This window comes from Macrotis lagotis, chromosome 7 (genome assembly GCF_037893015.1).
Source record: "Macrotis lagotis isolate mMagLag1 chromosome 7, bilby.v1.9.chrom.fasta, whole genome shotgun sequence".
Classification (NCBI taxonomy): domain Eukaryota; kingdom Metazoa; phylum Chordata; class Mammalia; order Peramelemorphia; family Peramelidae; genus Macrotis; species Macrotis lagotis.
The window spans coordinates 12,436,461-12,462,774 of record NC_133664.1 but is presented as its reverse complement, the minus strand read 5'-3'; the positions used below and the strand labels follow the sequence as shown (position 1 = coordinate 12,462,774).

The following is a 26,314-nucleotide window of genomic DNA, read 5'->3' as shown; positions in this document are numbered from 1 at the left end:
ACCAGCCCTAAAACATAAAACACATTTGTCCAAGTGACCCCCTTTTAAGGATTATCCGAAACTGTCGAAACAGAATGGAACAGGTATTTGACCACATTTAAGGGTTTGCCAGCATTTTCCAGCTGTTGAAGGATGTAAAATGATGCTCCTTTATCTTTCAACCCTCCACCCCAAGCAGAGTTCTGGCTGTCTGTTACAAGAGAAGTGAAAGAAAGTTTCTGAATTGCAAATATTTCTTCTAAGTGGTGAAAAATTATTATAGAAAAAAAGATATCCATGTCTTGGCGATGGATGACCACATGTATCTGAAGCCTCTGATAAGGACATGGAGCTTCCGATGTGTCAGTCACCATGTTAAGGACAAGAGAATGTTCAGAAAACAGTCTCTGCCTCTGAGGAGGAGTAGGAGACTCTGGGACATGCCATCAACACAGACAGGTCTGTACAACCTCTATTTAATTCCATTTTCAAAAGACTCACAGCTGTCAAGTTGACTAAACTCCAAGGGCCAGAACCAGTAGCATGAGACTGGGGCAGGGATTTTTAAACTTCTGTTATGGACTCCTTTGGCAATCAGGTGAAACCTACGAATCCCCTCTCAGGATAAAGGTTTAAAGCAGAAAGAATACTGTACTTTATAATGGCAAAGAAGATCAATTTTTGTGGTAACAAAGAATTAGTGATTGAAGGATGCCCATCCAGAAGTTTCAGTGAGCTTTTAAGCTGTAATAGCTTAAATGATTGAAGTGAGATTTCTATTTTTCTTTATGTATACATATATAATGTACATAATAGCTAGATTTATATGTATATACATGCATATGCATACACTCACATTTATAATAATGAATCATGACTCCCAGGTGAAGAACCGATCCTGGCTGACCAAAGGAAGGTGATGAGAACTGAGCTGTGAGGGCTCCCAGACTAGTGAGATCAGACCTGAAGAAGCCATTGATGTGTGGTATACACTTCATCGACTACAGCTCAGTCCATGTCACCAATAAACATTAGCATATCTTAACTTCCATGGATCCACTAGACATCGGAGCAGAAGGTAACCTCCTCACCATCAAAACAAATTCATTAAAAAAGTTAAAATCTTACTTTTAAAGGTTTCCAGAGAGAAATCCACTGCCTCCTCCTTCAATAGTCTTTTTAACCACTACTTGCTTAATTATTTGCATTACCAAGGTTTTCCTTTTATCTAACCAAAATTTCATGTTACAATCTAATCACATTTCCCATCTTTAGTCCTCTGAAGAATCATACATTATAATCACTATTCTTTGCATAATAACCTTGCATCACAACTTAAAAGGCCTTGAGGTATCAATTTTCAAGATCTCAAGACCAAAATATTAAAATAAGGGAACTGTTCATGGATTAACCAAAAAAGAAATGTCCAAAGACTGCCAACTTATGAACTTATATATCCATAAAATCTTTCTTAAAATAATTTATTTTTTCCAATTACATGTAAAGAAAATTTTAATATTTCTTTACAAAATTTTGAGTTCCAAATTTTCTCTCTCTCTGATGGTTAGCAAATTGATTTATATATGTGCAATCAATTTCCATATTAATCATGTTGCAAAAGAAGAAGCAGACCCAAAAGAAAATTCACAAAAGTGAAAATAGTGTGCTCCAATCTCTAGAAGCGAATAATAGTTTTCATCATGAGTTCTCTGGAACTGTTTGGGGGAGAAGAGCTAAATCTATCATAGCTGATCATCACACACTATAGCTGTTACTGTATACTGTATACAGTGTTCTCCTGCTTCTGCTCACTTCACTAATCATCAGTTCATCTAAGGCTTCCCAGGATTTTCTGAAATCCACCTGCTCATCATTTCATACAGCACAACAGTATTCCATTGTAATCATTATAGTCACAGCTTGTTAAATCATTTCTCAATTAAAAGGCATCCCTTTAATTTCCAACTCTGCCACCACTCTCATAATGGTGGCAAAATATAAATATTTTTGGCACAAATAGGTACTTTTTCTTTTTTGGATCAATGTGGGATACAGATCTAGTGGTGTTATTACTGGATCAAATGGTATGCATGGTTTGATGGTTCTTTGGGAAAGGTTCCAAATTGCTCTCCAGAATGGTTGGTTCAGTTCACAACTCCATCAGCAATACATTAGTGTTCCAATTTTCCTACAACTTCTCCATCATTTATGATTTCCCTTTTCTGTCACAGTCAATCTGATAGGTGTGAGGTGTCACCTCAGAGTTGTTTTAATTTCCATTTCTCTAATCGTGATTTGGAGCATTTTTATATGACTATATATGGTTTTGCTTCCTCTTTATATCCTTTGACGATTTTGTGATGATGTTTGTCCTTCATCGTCTGAGGTTGGATTTGAACTACTGTCCTCCTGAATCCAAGGTCAGTGTTCTATCCACTGTGCCACCTAGCTACTGAGGAATGCCTTGTATTCTTATATATTTGATTCAGTTGTCTATATAATTGAGAAATGAGGACTTTATCAAAGACATTTCTATAAAAATTGTTTCCCTGCTTTCTGCATTCTTTGAAATCATGGTTGCATTGGTTTTGTTTGGGTAAAACCTTTTTAATTTAATAAAATCAAAATTATTCATTTTGCATCTCAATTTGTTCTCTTGTTTGGTCATAAATTCTTCCCTTTGCCACAGATCTGACAGGAAACTATTCCATGCTCCCTTGATTTGCCTAGGATATCACCCTTACGTCTAAATCAGGTACTCATTTTGGCCTTATCTTAATATACAACATAAATCTATACCTAGTTCCTGCCATACTATTTTCTAGTTTTCCTAGTAGTTTCTGTCAAGTAGTGAATTCTTGTCACAGAAAATGGAGTCTTTGAGTTTATCAACCACTAGATTACTATGGTCATTTACTACAGTCTTGTGCACCTAATCTATTCCACTATTTCCTAGCCAGTACCAGATAGTCCTGATAATTAACTCTATAATACAGTTTTGTGATCTGGTGAGGCTACCTTCCTTTACAAATTTTTCATTGATTCCCTTGATATTCTTGACCTTTTGTTCCTTAGTTGAATTGTTATAATTTTTCCTAGTGCTATAAATCTTATTGGTAGTTTGCCTGCTATGGCACTAAATAAGAAAATTAGTTTAGACAAGATTGTCATTTTTATTATATTGGCCCTGGCCATCCATGAGCAACTGACATTTTCCTGGTAGTTTTGGTCTTGACTTAATTTGTGTTTCAATTGTTTTTTAATCTTTTCATATAGTTCTTGGGGTTGTTTTGGAAGGTAGACTTCCAAGTATTTTATACTGCCTAAAGTTATTTAAAATGGAATTTCTCTATCTCTTGCTTCTGAGCTTTGTTGGTAATATATAGAAATGCTGATGATTTATGCGAGTTTATTTTATATCCTACAACTTTGTTAAAGTTATTGTTTTAACTGGCTTTTGAGTTGATTCTCTAGAGTTCTCAAATTATACATCATAACAATTGCAAAGTGACAATTTTGTTTCTTTATTGCTTATTCTAATTTCTTCCATTTCTTTTTCTTTTTTACAGCTGTAGCTAACATTCTAGTACAATTTGGATAACAGTAGTGATAATGTGCATCCTTGTTTCAATCCTGATCTCATTGGGAAGATTACAGATACTAATACTTGCTGATGGTTGTATTTAGATATTATTTATCATTTTTAAGGACAGTTCCATTTATACCTATGCTCTCTAGTGTTTTTTAATAGGAATGGGAGCCATATTTTGTCAAAATCTTTTTTCACATCTATTGAAATAATCATTTGTTTTCTGTTGGTTTTGTTATATATGGTCAATTATGCTGATAAGTTTTCCTAATACTAAACCAACCCTGCTTCCTAGTATAAGCCCACCCAGTCATAGTGCAGGTTTCTTGTGGTAGCTAGCTCCTCTGCAGCATTTTAGTATTTTATTTAAAAATTTTACATTGATATTCATTAAGAAAAATGGTCTATAGTTTTTATTCTGTTTTTGTTCTTCTGGTTTAGGTATCAGCACCATATTTGTGTCATCAAAGGAATTTTGTAGGGCTCCATCTATTTTTCCAAATAGTTTATGCAGTATTTTCTCTTCTTTAATTATTTGAAAGAATTCACTAATCATTCCATCTTGGCACTGGAGATTTTTTTCTTAGGGAGTTCACTGTCGACTTCTTCAATTTCTTTTTTTAAGAAGGAGGTATTTAAGCATCCTGTTTCCTTTTCTTTCAATCTGGGCAGTTTATATTTTTGAAAATATTCTTATTTTGGCAGATAATTGGACAAAACAGTCCCTGATAATTGCTTTAATTTCTTCTTCATGGGTGGTGAATTCACCCATTTCATTTTTGATACTTGATATTGGTTTTCTTCTTCCTTTGTTAAAATCAATTTAATCCATATTTATTTATTTTTTTCTATAAAACAAGCTCCTAGTTTTATTTATTGGCTCGATATTTTTCTTTCAATTTTATTAATCTCAGCTTTGATTTTCAGGATTTCCAATTTGGTGTTTAATTAGGGATTGTTAATTGTTCTTTTTCTAGTTTTTTGGGTTTTTTAGTTGTGTGTTGATCTATTTTCTTTCTCTATTGTGTTGATGTAAGAGTTTAGAAATAAAATTTTCCCTAAATGTTGCTTTGGTTGCATTGCTTACATTTTATGTTGTCTCATTGTTGACATTCTCTTTAATGAAATTATTATTTCAATTTTCTGTAAAGGTTGATCATAGCTAACTTTTCTAAAATTCTATTCACCTTATCTTCTTTTTTGTTTCTTTTTTATTATCTAGTTCTGAGAAGGGAAATCTGAGGCTTCTGTCTATTTCCTCCTGTAATTCACTTAGCTTCTCTCCTTTAAGAATTTGGATACTACAATACTTGGTTTATATGTTTATTAATATTAGTATTTAATTTATATTATTATATATTAATAATTAATATTATTTATTAATATCAGAATGTAATTTCCTTCCTTAATTCTTTTCATTAGATCTATTTTTTTTGGTTCTTGCTTTGTTGGAAACCACAATTGTTACCCCTGCTTTTTTTATTTCCTTCAGTTGAAGCATAATTGGTTCTGCTCCATCTCCTTACCATTACTCTGCAGTTGTTTCTCTGCTTCATGTGTGCTTCTTTTTTTTTTTAGGTTTTTTTGCAAGGCAAATGGGGTTAAGTGGCTTGCCCAAGGCCACACAGCTAGGTAATTATTAAGTGTCTGAGACCGGATTTGAACTCAGGTACTCCTGACTCCAGGGCCAGTGCTTTATCCACTGCGCCACCTAGCCACCCCTCATGTGTGCTTCTTGAAAACAACATAACGGAGGATTCTAGTTTTTAATTTACTCTGATATCTTCTTCCTTTTTATGGGGAGTTCATCCCATTCACATTCAAAGTTATGATTTATAAATGTCTTTCCCGCCATTCTATTTTTCTTCCTGTTTATCCTTTTCTCCCTCCTTTCACATGTTCCCTTTCTCAGCAGTTTTTTGGTTTCTGACCACAGCCTTCCCCAGTCTGCCCTTTAACACCTTCCCCTCTTACTTTCTATAGGGCAGGATAGACATCTAAACCCAACTGATTAAGTCTGTGAATCCCTTTTTGAGTCAATTACAATGAGTCAGGTTCAAGTTATGCCCACCTCACTGCTTCCATTTTCTCATCTATTGTAATAGGTCTTTTGCAACTCTCCATGTGTTATGATTTCCTCCATCCTACCTCTCCCTTCCTTTTGGTCTCAGTGTAATCTAAATTTTTTTTGGATATTATTCCATCAGAGGCACCTTATACCACAGTCTCTTTCTAACTGTACTAATAGTGATATAATACTTAAGAATTGCAAGTATTACATCTTCATGCAGGAATGTATTATTGAATTCCTTTCTTATTTTTCTCTTGAGTCTTATATTTGGAAATCAGATTTTTTTTGTTCAGTTCTGGTCTCTTCATCAGGGAAAGTCTTTTATTTCATTGGATGACTGCTTTTCCCCCCAGAAAGATTACACTGAGTGGATAGCATACTGGTTATAATCTTAGTTCCTTTGCCTTATGGAATATGCTCTCCAATCATTTAATGTAGCGGCTGCAAAATCCTGTGTAATCCTGACTGTTTCCATGATATCTGATTTGTTTCAATATTTCAACATTTTTTACTATGATTTTTCTCAAAGTGTAACAGACAGGCCCCTGCTGCTCAGTAATTGGACCATTACAATATAGGAAAGGAAAATGGCAATGTACTTCAGGCCCCCTCTCCCCTTGGGAAAGAGAAACACTGAGGTAGGTTTTTCTCTCCTATGCTTCCTTTGAAGCAGGAGGAATATGATTTTCTATAGGTGACTTCAGATGCAGTATTTTTGAGGCACCCATGTCCGACTCACCCTCTGCTGGGGAAGATAATTACTAAAATATGGGTGACAATAATTATTTCTTTCTTGCTTTCTTATGTGCCTGCCCAAAGGACAAAATGTGATTTAAACACCACTGGGCTGGAATTCAGAAGCCTCACCTTCTCTTCCTAGGTCTGCTGCTCAGTCATTTTGGGATCTTTGACAAATTACTTCAGTTCCCTTTCTTCACTTGTAAAAGGTTTACTTGATCTCTAAAGTTCTTTCCAGCTTTGAAAATCCATGATCTTTCCTAAAAAATATCATTCTGAATTTATCATCAAATAACTCCTGAAATGGTTTTATACCTACCAACTTTCCCTTGAAGGTTTGGGGTTCTGGATTTATCACCAGCCATAGAAGAAGTCTTGGTGTGTAGAGTCCCTCCTCATCCAGTGGCTCATAGTGTTGGGTGACAGGTAGGATTTGAACATATTTCTTTCTGAATCTAGGGTTGACTAGTACCCCACTATGCTTCTTCTAAATAACTTTCAATCTCATTCCTTAAAGGGCAACTATTTTTAGATGAAGGTCATAAAATTTAAGTAGAAAATGAAATGGTGAAATATCTTGCTAAACAGTTCCATTGTTACTAAGATAAAGAAATACAATCGCCTCTGGCATTTAAAGTCCTTTCACCACTCCCACCGACCCCCCCCCCCCATTATATCTTATTCCCCTTTTCCACTCCATGTTCTTACCAAACTGGTATTTTTGTTGTTTTGCTTACATGTGTTCTGTATGTTATTTATACTCATTTTATAAATGCAGAAGTTAAAGATAATATTTAGGTAGAAAAGAAGGTGTGCTAAAATTATAGCAAGTAGGAGAGATAATAGATAGGCATCAAAGTGTTGCACTTGATATCCATAGACTGGTTAACAAAGTTTCCATTCTCTATAAAAGTCAGGACGTGGACAAGAATAGCAGGACCATAGAATATTATTTCACCATAAGAAAGGATATAGGACATAGTCCCAGAGAGTCCAGAGAATGAGGACTGGAGTCAGGAAGATGACTTTTCTTATGGTTCAAACTTGGCCGCAGACCCTTACTAGCAAGTGGGTGATACTGGACATGCCACTGTCTCAGTTTCCTCATATGTAAAATGAAGTCGAGAAAGAACTGGCATATGCCCCCCCATACTTCTGCCAAGGAAACTCCCAGTGGAGTCATGGAGAACTGAACATAACTGAAAATGAATGAACAACAATGTGCGAAATGACCATTGTGAATACCCATGCTAACATGAGATCAGAGATCCGAAGCCAGAAGAGATCTGAAATGTAACCCAGTCTATTCCCACATCACCCCAAGGACAGGAGGAGGTGAGAAGGGGAGTAGGTTGATGGCCTCAGGGTTGGGGAGTGACAGAACTCCTGCTGACCTTCTACATAGAATGCTCCCACAGAATGAATAGTGCCAAAAGCACAATCAGAAGACATACATCAACTTTGTGAATAGCATCATCATTAATAATGGCAATAAAATCTAAAAGAAAGTCTACAGCAGAAGACATGGATATAGTGTTAGGACTTTGTTCAAGTTCATTATATATATGTGTGTGTGTGTGTGTGTGTGTGTGTGTGTGTGTGTATGAAATATATATACATATATACATGTATATTGGATAAATTATAAATAATTTTAATTTATGATTTCATGACATTTTTATTTAAATGGGTTTAATGATAGTAAGGTGGAATAAATACTAAAAAAATTAATTACAGCAGCTGGCAATTATATAGATCAGTGTTTGCAAAGTGTCTCACATTAATTACTTAATTTGATTCTTAAAACAATCCTGTGCTGTTGGTGCTATTATTATCTCCATTTTACAGATGAGGAAACTGAGGCAGGGTTTAAGTGACTTGCCCAGAATCACACAGCTAATAAGTGTCTGAGGTCAAATTTGAACTCAGATTTCTTGATTCTAGGTCTCATCTACCTGAAGAGTCACCTGGATGCTCCAGGTTCTTTAGAAGTGATTAACTCTTGCAAATAAAAAGGCAAATAAAACATAAAAACTTACCTATAATAATCCATGAATTACTATCAAAAAAGCAATGGATTAAATTAATTAACCTTTTATGTTTAATAAAATTCACCTTAATTATAGTGGCTATGCAATAATAAAAATCAGAAAATTTATATTTTCCAAACTAAGGAAAGCATGATCCTTAAAGAATCTAAACTGGCATATGAAAATTCCCTCCATTTCCCAAGCTCAACTCTTTGTCTTTCTTTTGTCCCCAGCACTTAAGGCAGAAGTACCCACTGCCTGGCCTCACAGCTCCAAGTCTCTCATTGAACCTTTTCACCCCCTCTCCACTCACACGGTCACTCCCCCAATTCAGGCCCCATCATTTCTTGCCTGGATTATTTCAACAGATTTCTAACTGGTCTTCCTGCCCCAAGTCTCTCCCCATCTAATCCAGTTTCCACACATCTGCCAAAGTGATTTTTCTAGAGCACTGATCTGACAATGTTGAGTCCTGCTCACAGAGTTCCAGGGGCTCCTCCCCCACCTTCCCTCTGAGATCTCTTTGAATTGATCCATCTTGTATTTATCTTGGATGTACCTTGTGTTTCCATGTTGTCTCCTCTTAGAATTTAAGCTCCTTCAGGGATGTTTCAAGAGATGTTTTTGTCTTTCTCTGTCCCCTCAGGACTTACAGAGGGTCAGATACACAAGCAATTAAGAAAAGATTGCTGTCTTGACCGGTATCAAAGAATGGGCTGCCTTGCTGACATTCTTCAAGCTAAGGCTGGACAGCGACTTGGCCAACTGAAGTTGGTAGGAAGGGCTAGTCTCTGAATCCTCTTCTAATGCTGAACCTTGACTCCTTGCTGATTCCATCCATGGATTCTACTTGTGCACTCTAGAACCAACCTTATCCTCTTTCCTAACACTTTTCTTCCACTGAGCATTGTCTCTAAAAGGCCCTTGTTACAAAGTGAGAATGACCTATAAATTTGAGCCACAGCTCCATAACACTTCCAGTCTTCTCCAATTTGCTCATTAGTACAATACTCTTACCAGATTAATTAATTCTCACCTTGAAGGACAGAAGGTGACATCTGAGGAATGACAAAGAAGACAAACAGAGACAAAAGGAGGAGGGAAGGAAGCTGATCAGAACCATTGGTGAGTTGAGGCTACAATAAGCAAGGAGGAGAGAGGCCAAGGACTGTTTGTAGAATGGAACCCATCAGGATGTTAATGAGTCACCCTACAGGTACTGAACTGATTCTTACTTTTGCCTGAAGAGACACAAAGGTTTGTAGATAAAGAACTGAAAAGACTTGCTTGTGGCTCTGGTTTCTGGCTCCCCCCAAAAAAAGTTATTCCATCTCCCAGTTGAGTTGAAGAAATCAAGACTGAGAAAAGTGTCCTTCTTAAAATGGTAAGACAAGAATGGAACATAATATTCTGGATATAATCTGATTAACACAGAATATAATGGGACTATTACTTCTCATATCTGGAGCCTATTAATGCTGTTTAAGATTGTAGTAGCTTTTTTGATAATCACTATATCCTATTGCTGTAAAACAGGAAGACCACTAAAAAAGTATAAACTTAACTAGCATTCAAAAGTTGAATAAAAATAATATCTAGTTATTAAAACTTGTTTTTCCTTAAAAATGAAAAAATCTTACTTACCTCTATTTGTTTCTCATCTTTTTCTCTGTGTATTCATCTAATTCTATTACTATTATCTGCATATATAATCATATATGCAAGGATTATACACGCAGGGGGAATCCCAGTTCTTTACAACTTCCTAAGAGATTTCTAGGGCCTTAAATGAACTTTTCAACATCAAACAGTTATCATCTGTCAGAAGCAGGACTTGAACCCAGGTCTTCCTCACTCCAAGCTAATTTGCTATTCCCTGCAGCCCTTTCTCTCCTCCTCTTAGCCAACAAATGTGAATTGTGCTTTAAGATTTATAGTCTTTCTCCCACAACAGCCCTGTAAGGAGAGAGGTACAATGTTCTTTTAGAGGACAGACAGAATACTGAGACTCTTAGATGTGGTAAACAGCAGAGGGTGAGCTCCCCCTTTGCCCCCATCCCCACAATGGCTTATGGAGGGAAGGGAAGCAAATCATCCAGTCATGAAGAAATGTGGCTCTAGATGAGCCCCCAAAAGAGGCTGGGACAGATGCAGCTGAGAGTCATCTGCACATGAGCCACAGTTAAAGCCTGGGGAGAGAACAAGTCATGGAAAGGGGAGACCAAAGAAAGAGAACACTGGGATTCAGATTCTGCCCTTATGAGACTGATGTCAGGCTCTGGACACCCCATGACAGGAGGACTTCCAGCAATATTTCAGAGGCTTCTCAGATGAGGCCCCAGGCCCCTTGAGGAGACGCTCCAGTGGACAGGCCAGGACAGAAGGTCAGACTTCTAGGGGTTTATAAGAAAGGAAATGTGATGAGAGCAGAGCAGGGCACACCAGCAAATATTGTTCCTGGGAGGTGGGGCGAGGCAATGCTTTATTTGGATCCAGGGGCTCCAGACATCTGCAATGAGCCTGGCATCAACATGGAGACACCTGGGGCTCAGAGTGCCCAGAGCACCTGCAGTCAGAAGATCTAGGTGCAAACCAAGCCTCAGATACCAGATGGGTGAGCTCTGTCTCCCTCAGCATCTTCAACCATAAAATGGAAATCATAAAAGCACTACCTTCACGGCATAGGTCCAGATCTAGGATAAGTGAAAGAAATGCTTCTTCCCTCTCCTTCCATCCCCCACTGGCCCAGCCCAGGTCAAAACTGAAGCAGGCCACAGCTACGGGGCAGGTGACATGCTTGTGAGGGACCCCTGCATTTCCAATGTGGCTAGGACAGAGAAAGCCCATTTTAATAAAAGTCAAAGGACAAGACGAGTCTACTGCAAAGATCCCCAAGGCCCTTTGTTTCTCAGTAATTTTTTCACAGTGCCCAAGAGAATGACCTAACAGTTGCCCTTAATAAGTAGTAAAGGTCAAAAAACTTAATATACATTTATTTTCTAACAACTTAATAACCACTTGAAAAGACAACGCACATAAATTGAAAGAAAAAATATTATTTTTATTTCATTCTTAAAATCATAGCTCCTTACTTAAATCATAACTCCAACACGTTTTCCTGTTGGATACTGCACAACTTCTCAAAACCGGGGATCAGAATGGTTGTTGCCACCCTCATTTCCACAGTGATTTTTCATGCAGGACTTGCTTTTATCACAGCAACTCTTGAAAACCCAGCTTTGTAAAAACAGAACATCCCAAACAAGAAAGTTCATAGCTGAAAGTATAATTCAACAAAAACATATCTCAAACATTCAAGAATATCATTGATTTAATGTTGAACCCAAGAACTATTGTGGCTTCTTGGTTAAGCATGATCTGGCATATGTTTAGTAGAGATATGTTCCCCTCAAATTTAAAGTACCCTACATTTTCCCTTTTGTCTACTCTTCAAAGGTCCACTTTTTGAAAACATTAGAATGAGCAGAAGGATGGCTTGAATAATTTTTCCCCTGTATTTTTAGGTGGAAGATAGAAGGGAAAAGAGATCTATGGAGAGAACAAATTCAACATGGAAGTCCTAAAAGGCTCCAAGATGAGGCAAATACTTTAACCAAGGTGAAACCCATCTAGAGCTTTCCTTTTTTTATCATTCCCTAGCTCCCATTTTTCTTCTCTTTTGGAAGTTTCTGAACTTGTTTAAATGATAAGTGGAAAAAGATTCCTTAGTGAAATAAACAGCTAGGTAAAGGGGAAAGAGCTTGAAGGATAGTGAGGAGAGGAAGACAAGACGATTCTGGAACATAACTTAGAATCACCTATCAGGAATGAAATCAAAGAATGAAGTCTGTACATGGGGACAAAGTGGCAAAGAAGGCTAAGTTGTCCAGGGTGACCTGCTAACAGATCTGATCCATCTAGAACTTGCAAACCACTCTGTGTCCCAACAAAAGCAATAATATAGGTAAAGCTTGAGCCTAAACTGGAAAGGAATGTCACTCAAGGATGAAAGGTCCATTTGGATTCCCTTGCCCTACTTTTAGCTCAATCTTTTCTTTGTCCCATCTCTAATTTTGGGTCACTGCCAAACTGGGCACCAGAACAAAGTCCTCAACTTGTAGCACCATTATTGCTCAGAATCCTACTCAAAGATGAATATTCAAAGACAGCATGACCCAAGGGCTGTGTTCTAGGATCGGTACCCTGAGAGATCATCTAAATAGGGGCCTGGGGTCCAGGTGGAATAAGCATGGAAAAGATCACTGTGATAAACAATAAGGAAAATCTTGACATCAAATTTCTCAGGTAAAGCTTGGGTATCCAAGATATATGGACAACTCCTAAGTGTGTATGTGTGTGGGGGAGGCAGGGAGTCGTCTATATGGATGTGTGTATATGGATAATATTTTTTTCTCAGATAGTCATGGATTCAAAGTTAGGATTGTCCGAATTCCAAATCTAACCTAGTCCATGTCTGTATATGTATGTAAAGGTATACAGGCATACACATATATACAAATTTTGTCTATTAACTGTTTGTTAACATTATTTGACCACTTATCGATCAGGACACTGCTTTGGGGAATGTAAATGTATGTGTTTTTGTGTAACAACTAGCAAAGTTTACAAATACCCACATGATCTCAATGGATCCTCACAACATCCCTGGAAGATGGCAATATATTTATCTCCATTTACAGAGGAGGAAACTGAATCAAAGGTGAGTGATCTGACTAGGGTCACCTAACAAGGAAGTGTCTGAAGGTGAATTTTAACTCAGACCAATGCTCTTATCTACTGCAGCACCCAGTTGTCTTTGTATATACTTTGTAAAGAATATAAATAAATAGTTCTCCAAAGAAGAATTGCAAACTATTAACAATTATAGGAAGGAATTTTCCAAATCACTAAGAAGAGACATGCAAATCAAAACAAACCTGAGGTTTCATCTCATACCCAGCAAATTGGCAAAGATGAGAGAAGATGGGAAAAGTCATTATGGGAAAGTTGTGGAAATATGGGTACACTAGAGCATTGTTGGTAGAGCTGTTAATCACTCCAGCCACTTTGGAAACTAATTTGGAGGCATGTAAATAATGTACCAGATACGAATCCACCTAAAGGAGGTTATTGATAAAAAGAAAGTCCTCAAATACCAATGTATATGTATAGCACCACTTTTTTTGCATGAGCAAAGACATGGAAACAAAATGTCCATCGATTGGGGAAAGGCCAAACACTTTTTGGTGAACATATGGGATATAACTGTGCTATAAGAAATGATGCAAGATGACTACAGAAAAACCTGTACAGGTCTATAGGAACTGATTCAGAGTGAAGTCAGCAGAGTCAAGAAAACAAATACAAAGATTATACCAATGCAAATGGAAAGAGCCACAAAATAATCCTAAGAAAATATTACAAAATTACAAATAATAAGCATGGTCCCTAACATATATTTCCATATTTTTTCTCCATGTGCTCTTCAGTTTTGCTGATAAATTATTCTCTTTTCTTTTAAAATATTCCTTGTATATAGGATGGGTTTCTGAACAGGGGTTGGGAGGAGGTTCAGGGGGAAATGTAAGTGATATTAAAACAATAAACAAATCAATAAAACTTATGTTTTTAAAAATGAGATCCTTTGTAAGTCTGGACAGAGCAATTCCATTTAAATGACGAGACTGGAAGTCAGATGGATCGAGTATAGGTAGCTTGAGGAGATAGTCCAGTCTAGTGAAAGTTTACTATGGATGGGAGTCTAGAGCAAGTTTGAAGGAAGCAAGAGAAGAGTCAATAGAGAGGCAAAGACTCGTGATTCTAGAGAAGGAATGGATTGCTTCTGAGGAAGCAACTGGCTGGAGAAGATGGGAAGGGATGGGCCAGAGAAAAGTCTCATTATCAGAGACAAAAAGAAAAGGAAGAAAGAGTAGAGGGTGATGCTAAGGGTTCTGCAATGAAGTAAAGGAGAGAAGGAACAGTTTCTATTCAGATTCTGGCAGCAGCTGAGGGAGTAATACAATCATTATCTTGCTGCAGTAGGCATTCTTTCTAACAATAACACTGCATGGAAAATCAGGAAGAATTCAAAATTCCAATTCAAACAGATAAGGCAAGAGAAGAAGCACTGGAAGATAGTGGAATCTGGAAAACCTGGGTTCAAGTTCTGCCAACCCTAGGAGGTGTGATCCTAGATAGGTAATTGAACCTCTCCATCCATCCTCATTAACTTTCTAAGATGATAAGCTGCAGAGAAGACTGGGATCTGCTGTTGTGAAGGGACTTTGCTCCCTGGGAATTCATTACAGAACTGAAATCCCAGGTTTAGATTCCCTGGACCCAGACAACTATCTCAAAATGGGAGCAACTGTCTCCAAGCTATCTTTTAGAGCCTTGAAAACTAAGTATGAGTGGGAAAGATAGTGTGACATCACTGGCAAGTCAAATGAGGTATGCATGCCAAGTCCTTTGTAATCTTTACACTGCAGCAAAAATATAACTATTACCATTAATTCAGTCATTTATTGAGGGCCTACTATATGCAAGTCACTGTGCCAAGTAAAGACTGGAAAAAAAGAAGCCGTTAAAGAGTTTCTTTTCTATTGAGACTGGATTGACCTGTGACCAGAAAAGACAAAATAACAAACATGAATTTCAAGAGGGAGAATGCCCTAAGAAGTGGGGAGGGGTCAGGGGGACTCTGAAGGAAGCCTGGAGGGGGGGGGGGGTCCAGTGGCAAGCATGCGACATCAGAAAGGGTTTAGCTCCAGCCAGTTTGGTTGGATTAATAAGACTAAACAGATCTGCCTTCTCTGATTACATTGTATAGAGGAAAGATTTAAAGCAAAAGATTCCTTTTGCAAAAGTAGAAATTATTCCAGTAGTTTAAGAATATTATTTGTCACGACTGCTTGGAAAATTAGCACGTCAAAATAAGCTTCTCAGCTAGCTTTATTAATCCATTAGGTACATTCGAACAACTTACTTTCTTCCAATGACTCAAAACAATTTCTTGTGAGATCCCCTTATATCAAACACCCTTTGGAAAATGTTTGCTTGAATGAATGCAAGAAGGTTCTACCTCACACATTTTTCTCTAAAACAAATGAGTAATGAGCTCTTAGAGAGGTCCTTGATAGTTATGGGAAAAAGAAGGTATTTGAAAAAGAAATGACTCCAATCGTTGTATTATAGACATATGAATGTTCATTTGGAGTTATAGACACATGAATGTTCATTTGGAGTATCTCCCATTTAAATAAAATCCCAAATAAGAAAATTCAAACATAGATGGAATCCCAACATGTCAATAGCTCTGGGTAAAAACTTGTCCAGATGGCTTGGCCATGATAATGCAGTTGCTAAATGTGGTGGTTAAGGCCAGGTTTTGAGAGTGACTGTTAATTTGAATGGATCCCTCAGGTACTCATTTTCACCTACAAAGAAGAGCTAGCTGCCTCTTCCATACCTGAGCTCTGATGCTACATGTCCCTAGTTTCTTGCATCAAAGTCCCTAGAGAGGAAAAGGAAAACAGAAGAAAGTTCTTGAAGAATCATCACTATTTAATTTCTAAGTCTGAACTTTCCCTGTGTGAAAACCAAATTAATCTTCCTGGGAGTGAGGCATCCGGAGACCTTGTGGTAGCTTTGCCACTAAGAAGTTATGTAACTGAACTGACTGATCCTAAGCTCTTTGGGTCTGAGCCCCCTTATCCCGAGTCACGGGGTTGGCTGAGCTTATACAGTCTAAGGTCCTCCTAGTCCAGATCTGATCACTTTTGGTGGAAAATACTGGCTAGAAAAAGTTGGGAAATAAAATCTAGGTGTTCAAGCATGTCACCAACACCATTAAGTTTCTATAACATAAGCACAGTTTAAAAACAAACTGATAAATTGCTGTGACTTTAAGGTCAATGGCTCTAGTCAATAAAGACATTTATGTCATAAAATCCCATGTTTCTGAGTACCCACATTCACAGAACTTCTTGTTCTGCTATGGCTTGCTCCAATGACAGTTGCTCCTGTCTTTCAGTTAAGAGCCCCCCATCCCCACTCCAGGGACTCCCATCTCTTCCCTTTCTAAGAGAGGCCAAGGAAAACTGATGCTGTTAAAATTCCTATACCATTCACTCTACTGGAACTTTGGATTTCAAACCAAGATAAGGTTTTATATCTAGAATTATCTTATATGAAGTAGGGGCCTAATAAAATGTTAACAGTATTTTGTTATCTCTTGCTGTATCTCAGAATCTGCTGGATTTGAACTCAAGTCTTCCTGACTCCAGGCCCAGCACTCTCTCCATAGTTGCCACAAGATGCCGCCTCTGAGATTCAAATTCAATTGTCTTACCAACAAACTGGGGAAAGAAATAGTGCTAAGTTATCCTGACTTATATATGAGTCAGGCTCTTCTATGATTATCCTTCATCACAAGTGATAACTTGAAATAAAGACCAATTATGGGTCAATTGGACTTCGGTGAGGTGAAGCTACACAGAGTCATCAGCCTCACTCTCTCAATCTGAGTCCTCAAAGTTTAGTGACAGGACAAACATTAGGAGCATGGCTGGACATTCATCACCTTGATGCCAAGGTGGATGTCTGGCCAGGCTCCTTGCCTCTGTTGTTTCTCTACTTGGGATGGACACCCAACTAACCAATGGGTTTGGAGCCTTTTGGTTCCCCTCCACCTGGGGGAGTCCACCTCCTGAAATAGTTTACCAGTGAGTAGCCACTGTCTATGCTAGAGTTTCCTGGAACCATAGGTGAGAGTTGGGCGAAAGACAGACCTAGAGGGAGTGGAGGGTTTTATCTGCTAAAATTAGGAATTAATCTGCCAGCACCAGATCAATTCTTCATTCCCAAATAAGAGCTTTGCAAACATCATTCAGCTTTGTTTGGCTGAATTTGAATCCCAGTCATTCCTCTCTCTTTCTCCTCAACTCCCTCTGCTCCTTTTTGGGTTTCTGCTACCTTCACCTACAAAGGGTGTTTAGGGCTAAGCCCAGGACCAAGGGCCATCTTGTATTTCTCTTTGATTTGTGGTCTGTGACAGCCAATGAGGGCAAACTTCTTCTAAGGTAATGAGCCTCTTAACTCAAGAGTTCCTAGAAAGATAGCACCTGTCCTCACTGACCTCTCAGCACTGAGCTTAGGATCAGTGACCTGATAACCACCTTAGAGTCAGGAGTACCGGATTTTGAATCTGGCATCAGACACTTGACTGTGTGACCTTGGGTAAGTCACCTAACCCTGTCTGCCATCTCTAGTAGTCTTGATTCCTATCTGGCCACTGGACCCAGATGACTCTGGAGAAGAAAGTGAGGCTGGTAACTTAGCACAGTCTTCCCTCCTTCAAATCTAATTCATGTGTTTGTCATAATTTCACCTCCCTGATGCCATGGTCTTTTTCAAAAGTGAAGGAGAAAATGTTAAGCATATTGCTGCCATAGTGTGCTGTGATTTTGCTCTGATTCACAATTTTATTTGGAATATGGTCCTATCAAAGGTCAATAAAGGCAGAATTTTAAGAGGGGCTCTTCCTTTTCCAAAACAAAATCACTTCATCTTCATCCTACTTTTAAGTCCAACAGACATTGAGGAGTCATCAGTTCAGACACAAAGAGCCCTCAAAGTATCTGTAGCAAAAGACCAAAAACAGATCATAGAACTCGGAGTCTTGGGCTCTTCAAGGTCATCCAGTCTGCAACCAGACTATTTTACAGAGTGAGAAAGTTCAGCTCAAAGAGAGGAAATGACTTGTCCAGCTCAATAAATCCAGGAGACTGGTCTTGAGCTCTGGTGCCCTTGGAGTCTTGCCTGCATTTCTGGCCTGATGAGGAGGAGCATCAGCAGCCTACACTCAACACAATGGTATGAGTGAGAAACAGAGTTTTCTTCTAGGTACTTGGGGCCCCTTCATAGGGCTTCTCGCCACTTCCTTCATTTCACCAAGAGGGCCACCATACGTCAGATCACTCAGGTTTCCAATCTCAATGACATCCTTGACACCTCCTTCTCCCTCACACTACCCATTCATCCCTCTGGTCCCCAAGTGCTGTTCTTTCTACAACACAAATTCACTCTCATATGGCCTTTTCTTTGCCTTCCCACCCTCATTCCAAACCCTTATTACCTCTTGACTGGATTTTGCAAACAACTCCTACTTTGGCTTCTCTGGCCTCCAGTCTCTTCCTTTCCCATTCTCCAAAAAGCAGCCACCAGATATTCCCAAAGCAGAGATCTGGCCCTTTCATCTATGGTCATAACTCCCCAGGACCCTAGTATCAAATGCAAACTACTCTTCTTGGCATACAAAGCCTTTTACCGCTTAGCTTCAGTCTTGCTTTTTCAGGTTTTTAACATACGGTTCTCCCTTCACGTACTCTACGCTTGAATCAAACTGGAAGCTTTGGTGTGACTCAGGCATGACCTTCCACCACCTACCTGGCATCCCTGTGATTTGGTAACAAGCTCATAGGGAGCCCCCAGACCTGTAATTCTACCCTCCCACCACCTCCATTTCCCTCCACAGTGATTTTCTGCAAAGCTACCTCCTCTATGAGGACATTCTTGTCTCCTACCCCAACCTTGTGGTACCTCCCCACCAAGGCTTATGAGGACTTTTTTTCCCCTCAATGGAATGTAAGCTCCTATTTTGAAATTATGCTAAGAAAGGGACTAATATCTCCAAATCCTTTCAACCAGAAATGTGGTAAACAGAAACCATGAGGAGCTGACAAAGAGAAAAAGGTTCCACATGAGACAAAATCTTTACAGTAATACTTTTTACAGTTACAAAGAACTTACAAAGTAGATACCCAGTTAAGGATATAGTTAAGGAATAGCTAAGCATAGTGTGGTGCCTGGACAAAATGAAACATTACTGTATCCTAAGAAACAAATATTTAGAATACAGAGAAGTATAGGAAAATTTAATATGAACTGATACAAAAATAAATCAATCAAAGTTGAGTGTCACTGTAACAACTTATGAGAAAAGAATAATCAACTTTCCCCTACTGAATAATGAACAATTCCACTGACCAAGCTTGGCCCAGAAGGTGGGAATGATTACAGGTGTGGGATATTACCAATGTGCTGTTCAGATGAGTTAGTGATGTTGAACATCTATTTTTTTTCCTCTTCTCTTACTCTTTATAAAGAAAGTATGTCTGAGGTGGGGAGGTAACAAGATAATATATAGATATATATATGTAAAACCAAGTATCTTAAAAGAACTGATGTTCTTTTGAAAAAAGAATGTAAGTCCTTGGATAAATTACTGTTTCATTTTTGTCTGTATGTTCAGGGCCTAGCACTCTCTGCCATTTAGCAGGAATTACATAAATGTATTGGATTACCTGGGCAAATCATTTATACACTTGACAAAGTTTAGTATCAATCTGCATCCTCAAAACTTAATGTAGCTCTGGACAAAGAGAGCAGTAAATATCTCTTTGTGCATTTTACAAGTTTCATTGACTAATAATTTTGTTCCACAATTGGTTATAAATATCACAAACATTTAGAAAGAAAATAAAACTTGGGGTTCACAAAAAATGTCTCACTGGATTTTGGCCTTTTCCTTTACACTGATATTCTCACTCATCTTATCAAACAAAAAAAGGAACTATTCTTGTAACTGCAAAGTTCAGTATAAAAGTTAGCTACTATTTCTATGACTGACAAGAAGGACAGGAGCATGGGGCCTCACTTCCTCTCCCTGCAGCCTACAGAGCTTTCCCTGTGACTTCCTGTAGCAGTGATTGGGATCACCCTCACCTCAGGAGAAGATGAAGGGAAGCTGAAAAAGTAGATCAGTACAACTCTGGGGAGCAAGGCTGGCCCTCTGAATAGCATCACTGCTCCCACCAGGCAGGGGTCCTCAACAAGAGGGGCCCCTCACACGCAGACTCTTCCATCCCTTGCTCAGAGGGACCTGAAGGGCAGCCCCACCTCAGGTTGCTAACATTAAATCCATTCGAAAAGGAAGTCTAAGTAGAAGGTTATTGCAAGGTACCCCCACCCTCCTACCTCCTCAAATGGGCGCTGACTCCCTTCCAAGGAAATTGAAGTAGTCCAGCCTTAACTGTACGCACTTCTAGGACCAATCACTCAATATGTATTTATTAGGGACCTACTGGGCACTGGTTGAGATGCTGGGGATCCAAATAGGATAAACCCCACAACAATATCTGCTCATAAGAAGCTCACATTCTAATGAGGGAGACAGGTACATATAAACATATGTAGATTGAGAGACAGTCACACATTTATTCTATAGTACAAACATAAAGTGAATAAATACAAATCACACACACACACACACACACACACACACACAAATGGAAGCTTAGGAGGGAGCTGTAGGGAGGATCAGGAAAGATGTCATGCAGAAAAGGGCATCCAATCGGTCTATGCTTAAAGGGCAAGAGGACTGGGGGTGGAAAGGAGGAGGAGGCCTGACAAGCCACCTGTGCAAAAGCCTAGGGACCCGAAAAGGAGCCTTGTGGGTGAGGATCAGAGAGGACAGTGTGAATGGAAGACAGAGTGGACATTCCCCTGGGAAGGAGTGTCCCAAGAGATGTAGAAAGGACATGGGCTTTAGAAGTTAACAGAGAAGCTTCTATTTTCTTCTAGAGGCAACAGAACTTTCCAGATTTGCTTGAGGAGGGGAGGTACATAAGGAGTCCCATCTGAGCTTAAGGAATATGACTGGCAGCAGTCTGTAGGATGGCCTGAAGGTAAGAAGCCTGCTGTGAAGAAGACAGAGAGGAAGAATGCTGCAAAGGTGGGTTAGCAAGAGCTGAGGATGTTGGGTTGTGTGGGGCGAGAGTTGGGGGATTCTGTACCAGAGACACATAACCTGCTGCCTACAGATGGCAAGAGAAATAGTGACATTATGGACACTGAGAATGTTTTCATGTAACACAATGAGAGTTAAGAAGCATCTTAGGAAACTTTCGTAAAATATGAAGTCTTTGGAGTTAAAACTCAAAAAATAAAACTGGAACATGAACACAAAAATAAATACTTCAGACATGTCAATGGAACTATATAGAAGAGCATATATTGGAGTTTCTAAATCTTTTGGTGTAGAACTAGGAAACACTTTCCTCCAATAGGACTCATGCCATAGGGATCCCAGGTTTGTAGCATTTTGGGTATGTTATCCCATTTGAAAAAAAAAAGATTATTAAGTAAACATTTCCAATCCAGTCAGACAGACACTGGGAGCTGCCAAAGTTGATTTAAACATTGCTATACTTGTATTCTTTCTGACTGTGGCTAGGAAATGGGCAACAACGCCAAGAACTTCAAATCCCAAAAGTCCCTTTTCCACCACCATAACAGAATTGCATCCATGCCATTTGGTTCCCTTTGTTCAAGAGAAAGGTTACTAAGCAAGATAAAGTTAATTTCAAGGATTCATCAAAATGGACCTCCCCCTAAAATGGTTGCATAGCTAACATTTCAGGAATGCCATTAATCCAGAATTCACTAGTTGGGTTCAATAGAAAAGCAATTCTTAGATTATATTCTTAATTTGTTCTAATGAGGCCACTGTAGGTCAAACTTAACATACTGAAAGAACTTTCCAAGCACATTTACATGGAAAATGAAACTAATGACAAATCCATCCTACTAAGGAAACAGGTTGGCCCAGAGGGCAAGAATTTGAATGGTAAGAAAACTTCATATTTGCACAAAATATGCCCTCTTCAGCTATTACAAATCAGAGAAGTCTTCTGCACACTGGTATTCCTCCCTGCCTTTCTACCACAATGAAAAAGGGAAAAGGAAACCAAGGTCTTACCCTCAGGACCTCAGCACCCTGAGCTACAAAAGGAGAATTTTGTAAATCAAGCTTGTTTGAGATAACTCAACCTTACCCCACTGCAAGGATGACATTTCAGAACTTCTTCCAGATCTCCATCTTGGCAGAACAAACATCACAGAAGTTTATCAAAAACTCTGCATCTAGCCTTGGGAGCCTCTCCCTATTGCTCTTGTTGGTCATCAAAGGACAACCCAGGGCAAAGAAAGACTCAAGCAGTGGCAACTAAACAAGGAAACCAGAGCTGTCAGGTCTGATTTTAAAATTGCGCCGTGCCCAGATATCAAAGTGGCCTCAAAAATCCCAGCCCCCCACTGCAGGCTCCTTCATTCTCCATGTGCCCTCTTGGGGGGAGGCTCTGCTGGGAGGGTTCAACACTGAGAAGGAAGCTAGTGCTTTGACAGGGGGTGACAAATACAGCCCTCACTCCACTTTGTGCCTGGGAGGCCCTGACAACCACCTCTTTATGGTCCCTGTGCTATAAACCTGCCCAGGTGAATTGGGCACCACGGCCACTACATAAAAAGCCAAAGGGGTTTAATGGAGTGGGTCAAGCTTCTTTGGACTTAAAAAGACTTCTTCTCTTCTGTCCCCCTCGGCTAGCACAATCCTCACTAACCTTTGCAATTATGACAATGGCCTAAAACGACCGAAGAAGACGTGGTCTGTGACTTACCGGCCACACTAGTGATTGTCACCGGAACTCCCTGCACTTGGACGCCTGCAGCCCCCAGGTTGGCCACGCTCACCGTCTGAAGGTTAGGCACAGATGCCAGCTGAGCAGTGTTCAATGTTATTGGGGCCCCGGCCACAGCCACTGGGGCGATCTGGGCAAGAGCTGTGCCACCACTTGAAGACACTGGGGTGATGGTGAGTTGTTGGGGTAACCCAGCATTCTGAACTTGCAAATTGGGAAGGCTCTGAATATTCTGAACCTGCACAGTTTGCCAACTGATCTGCCCTGATGGGGTTAAGGTGGGTGCTCTGATTAGCACCTGAGTTGGACTTACAGCCTGAAGCTGGACATTCTGCAAAGGTTGCTGCTGGATGGTCTGCAGAGTCTGTCCTGACTGGAGCTGAAAGGACTGGGGTGGGATGGCCTGAATGATCTGCTGCTGAGGCTGCTGGATCTGGATCTGCTGCAAGATGGGCTGGCCTACAATCTGCACTTGCTGGAGGGAGTTGGCCTGCTCCTGCTGGGGTGTGCTCTGCAGCCCGTTGGGCTGAAGCTGGCCCTGGTTCTGGGCTTCAGCTTCTGGCCCGGGGGTCTGAGACTCTTCAAGGGCCCGTTCTGAAGCGCCAGCGGCGGCCCCGGCACTCACATACTGGCCCGAGTCCACCGAGCTCACTAATGGGTCGCTGCTGGTCAGAGTCGTGGGCGCGGTAGACGTGCAGGGGGTGGACGAGGAGGAGGGGGACTCGGGCAGGGTGCTGCTGGCTGAGGCAGTGGTGCTGGGAGGGGTGGGGGTAGGGGTGGACGCTAACTGATTTCCATTGGCCGCCCCCCCATCGGCGGCAGACTGGCCAATCTGTCCGGACCCTCCTCCGGCAGCCACGTTGTTGATGACGGGTAAGGCCAAAGTCACTCCTCCGATGTTGATGGGCAAAGTGGTCACCACCTGGGCCTGGGTGCCGGGAATAGTCTGTAACTGCAATGGGATGGAGACCCCTGGGCGGATCTGAACTGGGACCGTCTGGTTGGCCAGGTTCTGAGCCAGGATGTTCCCCGAGGCGGTCCTGTTGGCCGCCGCGGTGAGGATGGCTTGATTGTTACCTGCGGGAATGAGCTGGATCTGACCCTGCAGGTCCTGCAGAGCCGTGGCATTGCCCGGGTTGATCTGGATCTGCTGGCCCTCCACGGCCTGCAGTTGGGGGATCACTTGATACTGAACATTCCCACTGGGGTTCTGGACCTGGATGACCTGGAACTGCCCGGAGCCAGAGGGCTGGCCCGGCTTGGCCTTGGTCGGGGAGCTGCTCTCGTTGGCACTGCCCGAGGAGCCGGCCGAGCCCGAGGCCGCCTGCGAGACGTTATTTTCCTTGGAGGAGGGAGGTGGCGCGGTGACCAGTTGCCAGGCATTGGCGGCCAGCTGTGTGGTCACCAGCTCCAGCTGCTGGGGCTGATTGGGAAGCTGCACCAGGCCCTGGCTTGGGTCAATGATGATCTGCTGCTGCCCAGAGGCTGGGTTTTCACCAGGGGTCCCTATTTTGCTGCAGGTGGCTGCCAGGAGAGCCAGAGGAGAAGGCTGAGAGTCCTGCCCACAGAGGGGATGGGAGAAAAGGGCGGGTTTAGTGGAAGCCAGGAGCGGGAGGCAGGCCTTTCTGACAGCTCTAAACAGCCAAACTTACCCAGGAAGTGGCACAAAGCACAGAGGCCTTGGGACCAAATAACAGTTAGAGACCCCACAAGCCCCCAAGGAGGAAGTGGGACCTTCTGGGACCCAAGCTTTAAACATAAGGGTCAATCACTGCAAAGTTTGGGGAGGCCAGGAGAGACTACTTTAAAAGAAAAAGAAAAAAAAAACTCAGCAAGGAAAAGGGGGCCAGCTCCCTTCAGGCTTCCCCCCCCCCCCAAAACCCTTAGGTTGCACATCCTTTAGCAGGTAAACCCTACCTTCACCGGTGGTCCCCAGCCCCCATCCCAGGGGAGAACTTCTGACTCCTGTGCAGCACCCCTCTACTCACCGCAGGCCCCAGCTACCCCTTCCCCAAGAAGCTGGGGGGCAGGGCTGGGAGGGGAGCTTTACCTGGGATCCTGCCGATTTGGCCTTTTTATTGTTGGTCTCAGGCTCTGAGGTCTTCCCTCCTTCGGGGGCCATGGCGGCCCCCGCCGCTGCCCCGGCCACGGCTGTTGTGGGGGGGACCTCGTCCTCCTCCTCCTTCTTTTGATCTGCAAGAGCCCCCACCCCGCCTGGTTAGTGGTGGGGGGTTCGCCCTGGAGGTGGGGCCCCTTCCCTGCCCCAAACAGGTCCTGGGGTTCATACTGAGATCCATCCTGGGGTGGGGTCCCTCCCTCGGCCCCCCGCTGTTCCTTGGGTCCATGCCGGGCTCTCCTTGCCGGTGACTCCGGGCTTATCCTGGGGGGTGAGGACCCCTCCCTCGGCCCCCCACGGTCCTGGGGGCTCCCCCTGGGGTGGGGGCCCGCTGTCTCTCAGACTCATCTTGGGGGGTGAAGGCCCTCCCCCGTCCACCCTAGGGGGTGGGGCCACCCCTCCCCCGCCCCTCCTGGGGGGCTGCTCCCGGGGCGGCCCCCCCCCCCCCGGCGTCCCTCCCGGGGCGGCCCCCTGCCCCTCCTGGGGGCTCCTCCCGGGGTGGCCCCCCCGCCCTTCCTGTGGGACTGCTCCCGGGGCGGCCCCCTCGGTCCCTCCTGGGGGTGCATCCTGGGAGCTCCTCCCGGGGCGGCCCTCCCCCGAGGCGGCCCCCCCCCCCGGTCCCTCCTGGGGGTGCATCCCGGGGGCTCCTCCCGGGGCGGCCCCCCGCCCCTCCTGGGGGCTCCTCCGGGGGCGGCCCCCTCGGTCCATCCCGGGGGTGCATCCCGGGGCTCCTCCCGGTCCATCCCGAGGGCTCCTCCCGGGGCGGCCCCCCGGTCCATCCCGGGGGCAGGGCTCCTCCCGGGGCGGCCCCCCGGTCCATCCCGGGGGTCCATCCCGGGGGTGCATCCCGGGGCTCCTCCCGGTCCATCCCGGGGGTCCATCCCGGGGGTGCATCCGGGGGCTCCTCCCGGGGCGGCCCCCCGGTCCATCCCGGGGGTGCATCCCGGGGCTCCTCCCGGTCCATCCCGGGGGTCCATCCTGGGGGTCCATCCCGGGGGTCCATCCCGGGGGTGCATCCGGGGGCTCCTCCCGGTCCATCCCGGGGGTCCATCCCGGGGGTGCATCCCGGGGCTCCTCCCGGTCCATCCCGGGGGTCCATCCCGGGGGTCCATCCCGGGGGTCCATCCCGGGGGTGCATCCCGGGGCTCCTCCCGGTCCATCCCGGGGGTCCATCCCGGGGGTGCATCCGGGGGCTCCTCCCGGGGCGGCCCCCCGGTCCATCCCGGGGGTGCATCCCGGGGGTGCATCCCGGGG

General features: G+C 42.5%; 1 protein-coding gene and 1 long non-coding RNA gene across 2 annotated transcripts in view; one reads left to right on the top strand and one right to left on the bottom strand.

The window, feature by feature from the left end:
- The window catches only part of SP4 (Sp4 transcription factor), a 46,587-nt gene extending 21,143 nt beyond the window's left edge, over positions 1-25,444 (bottom strand). Inside the window, exons 1-3 of the mRNA XM_074195449.1 lie at positions 25,232-25,444; positions 24,995-25,137; positions 22,924-24,502 (exon numbers count right to left, since the gene is read on the bottom strand). Of these exons, the coding sequence (XP_074051550.1) occupies positions 22,924-24,502; positions 24,995-25,137; positions 25,232-25,289 (1,780 nt within the window). The 5' untranslated portion in view covers positions 25,290-25,444. The remainder of the gene's footprint in view (positions 1-22,923; positions 24,503-24,994; positions 25,138-25,231) is intronic.
- Positions 391-21,386, top strand: LOC141494355 (uncharacterized). Its single transcript, XR_012470415.1, has 3 exons — positions 391-438; positions 864-1,057; positions 21,050-21,386. It is a non-coding gene; the product is annotated as an uncharacterized LOC141494355 (long non-coding RNA).
- Positions 25,445-26,314: the final 870 nt, after the last annotated feature.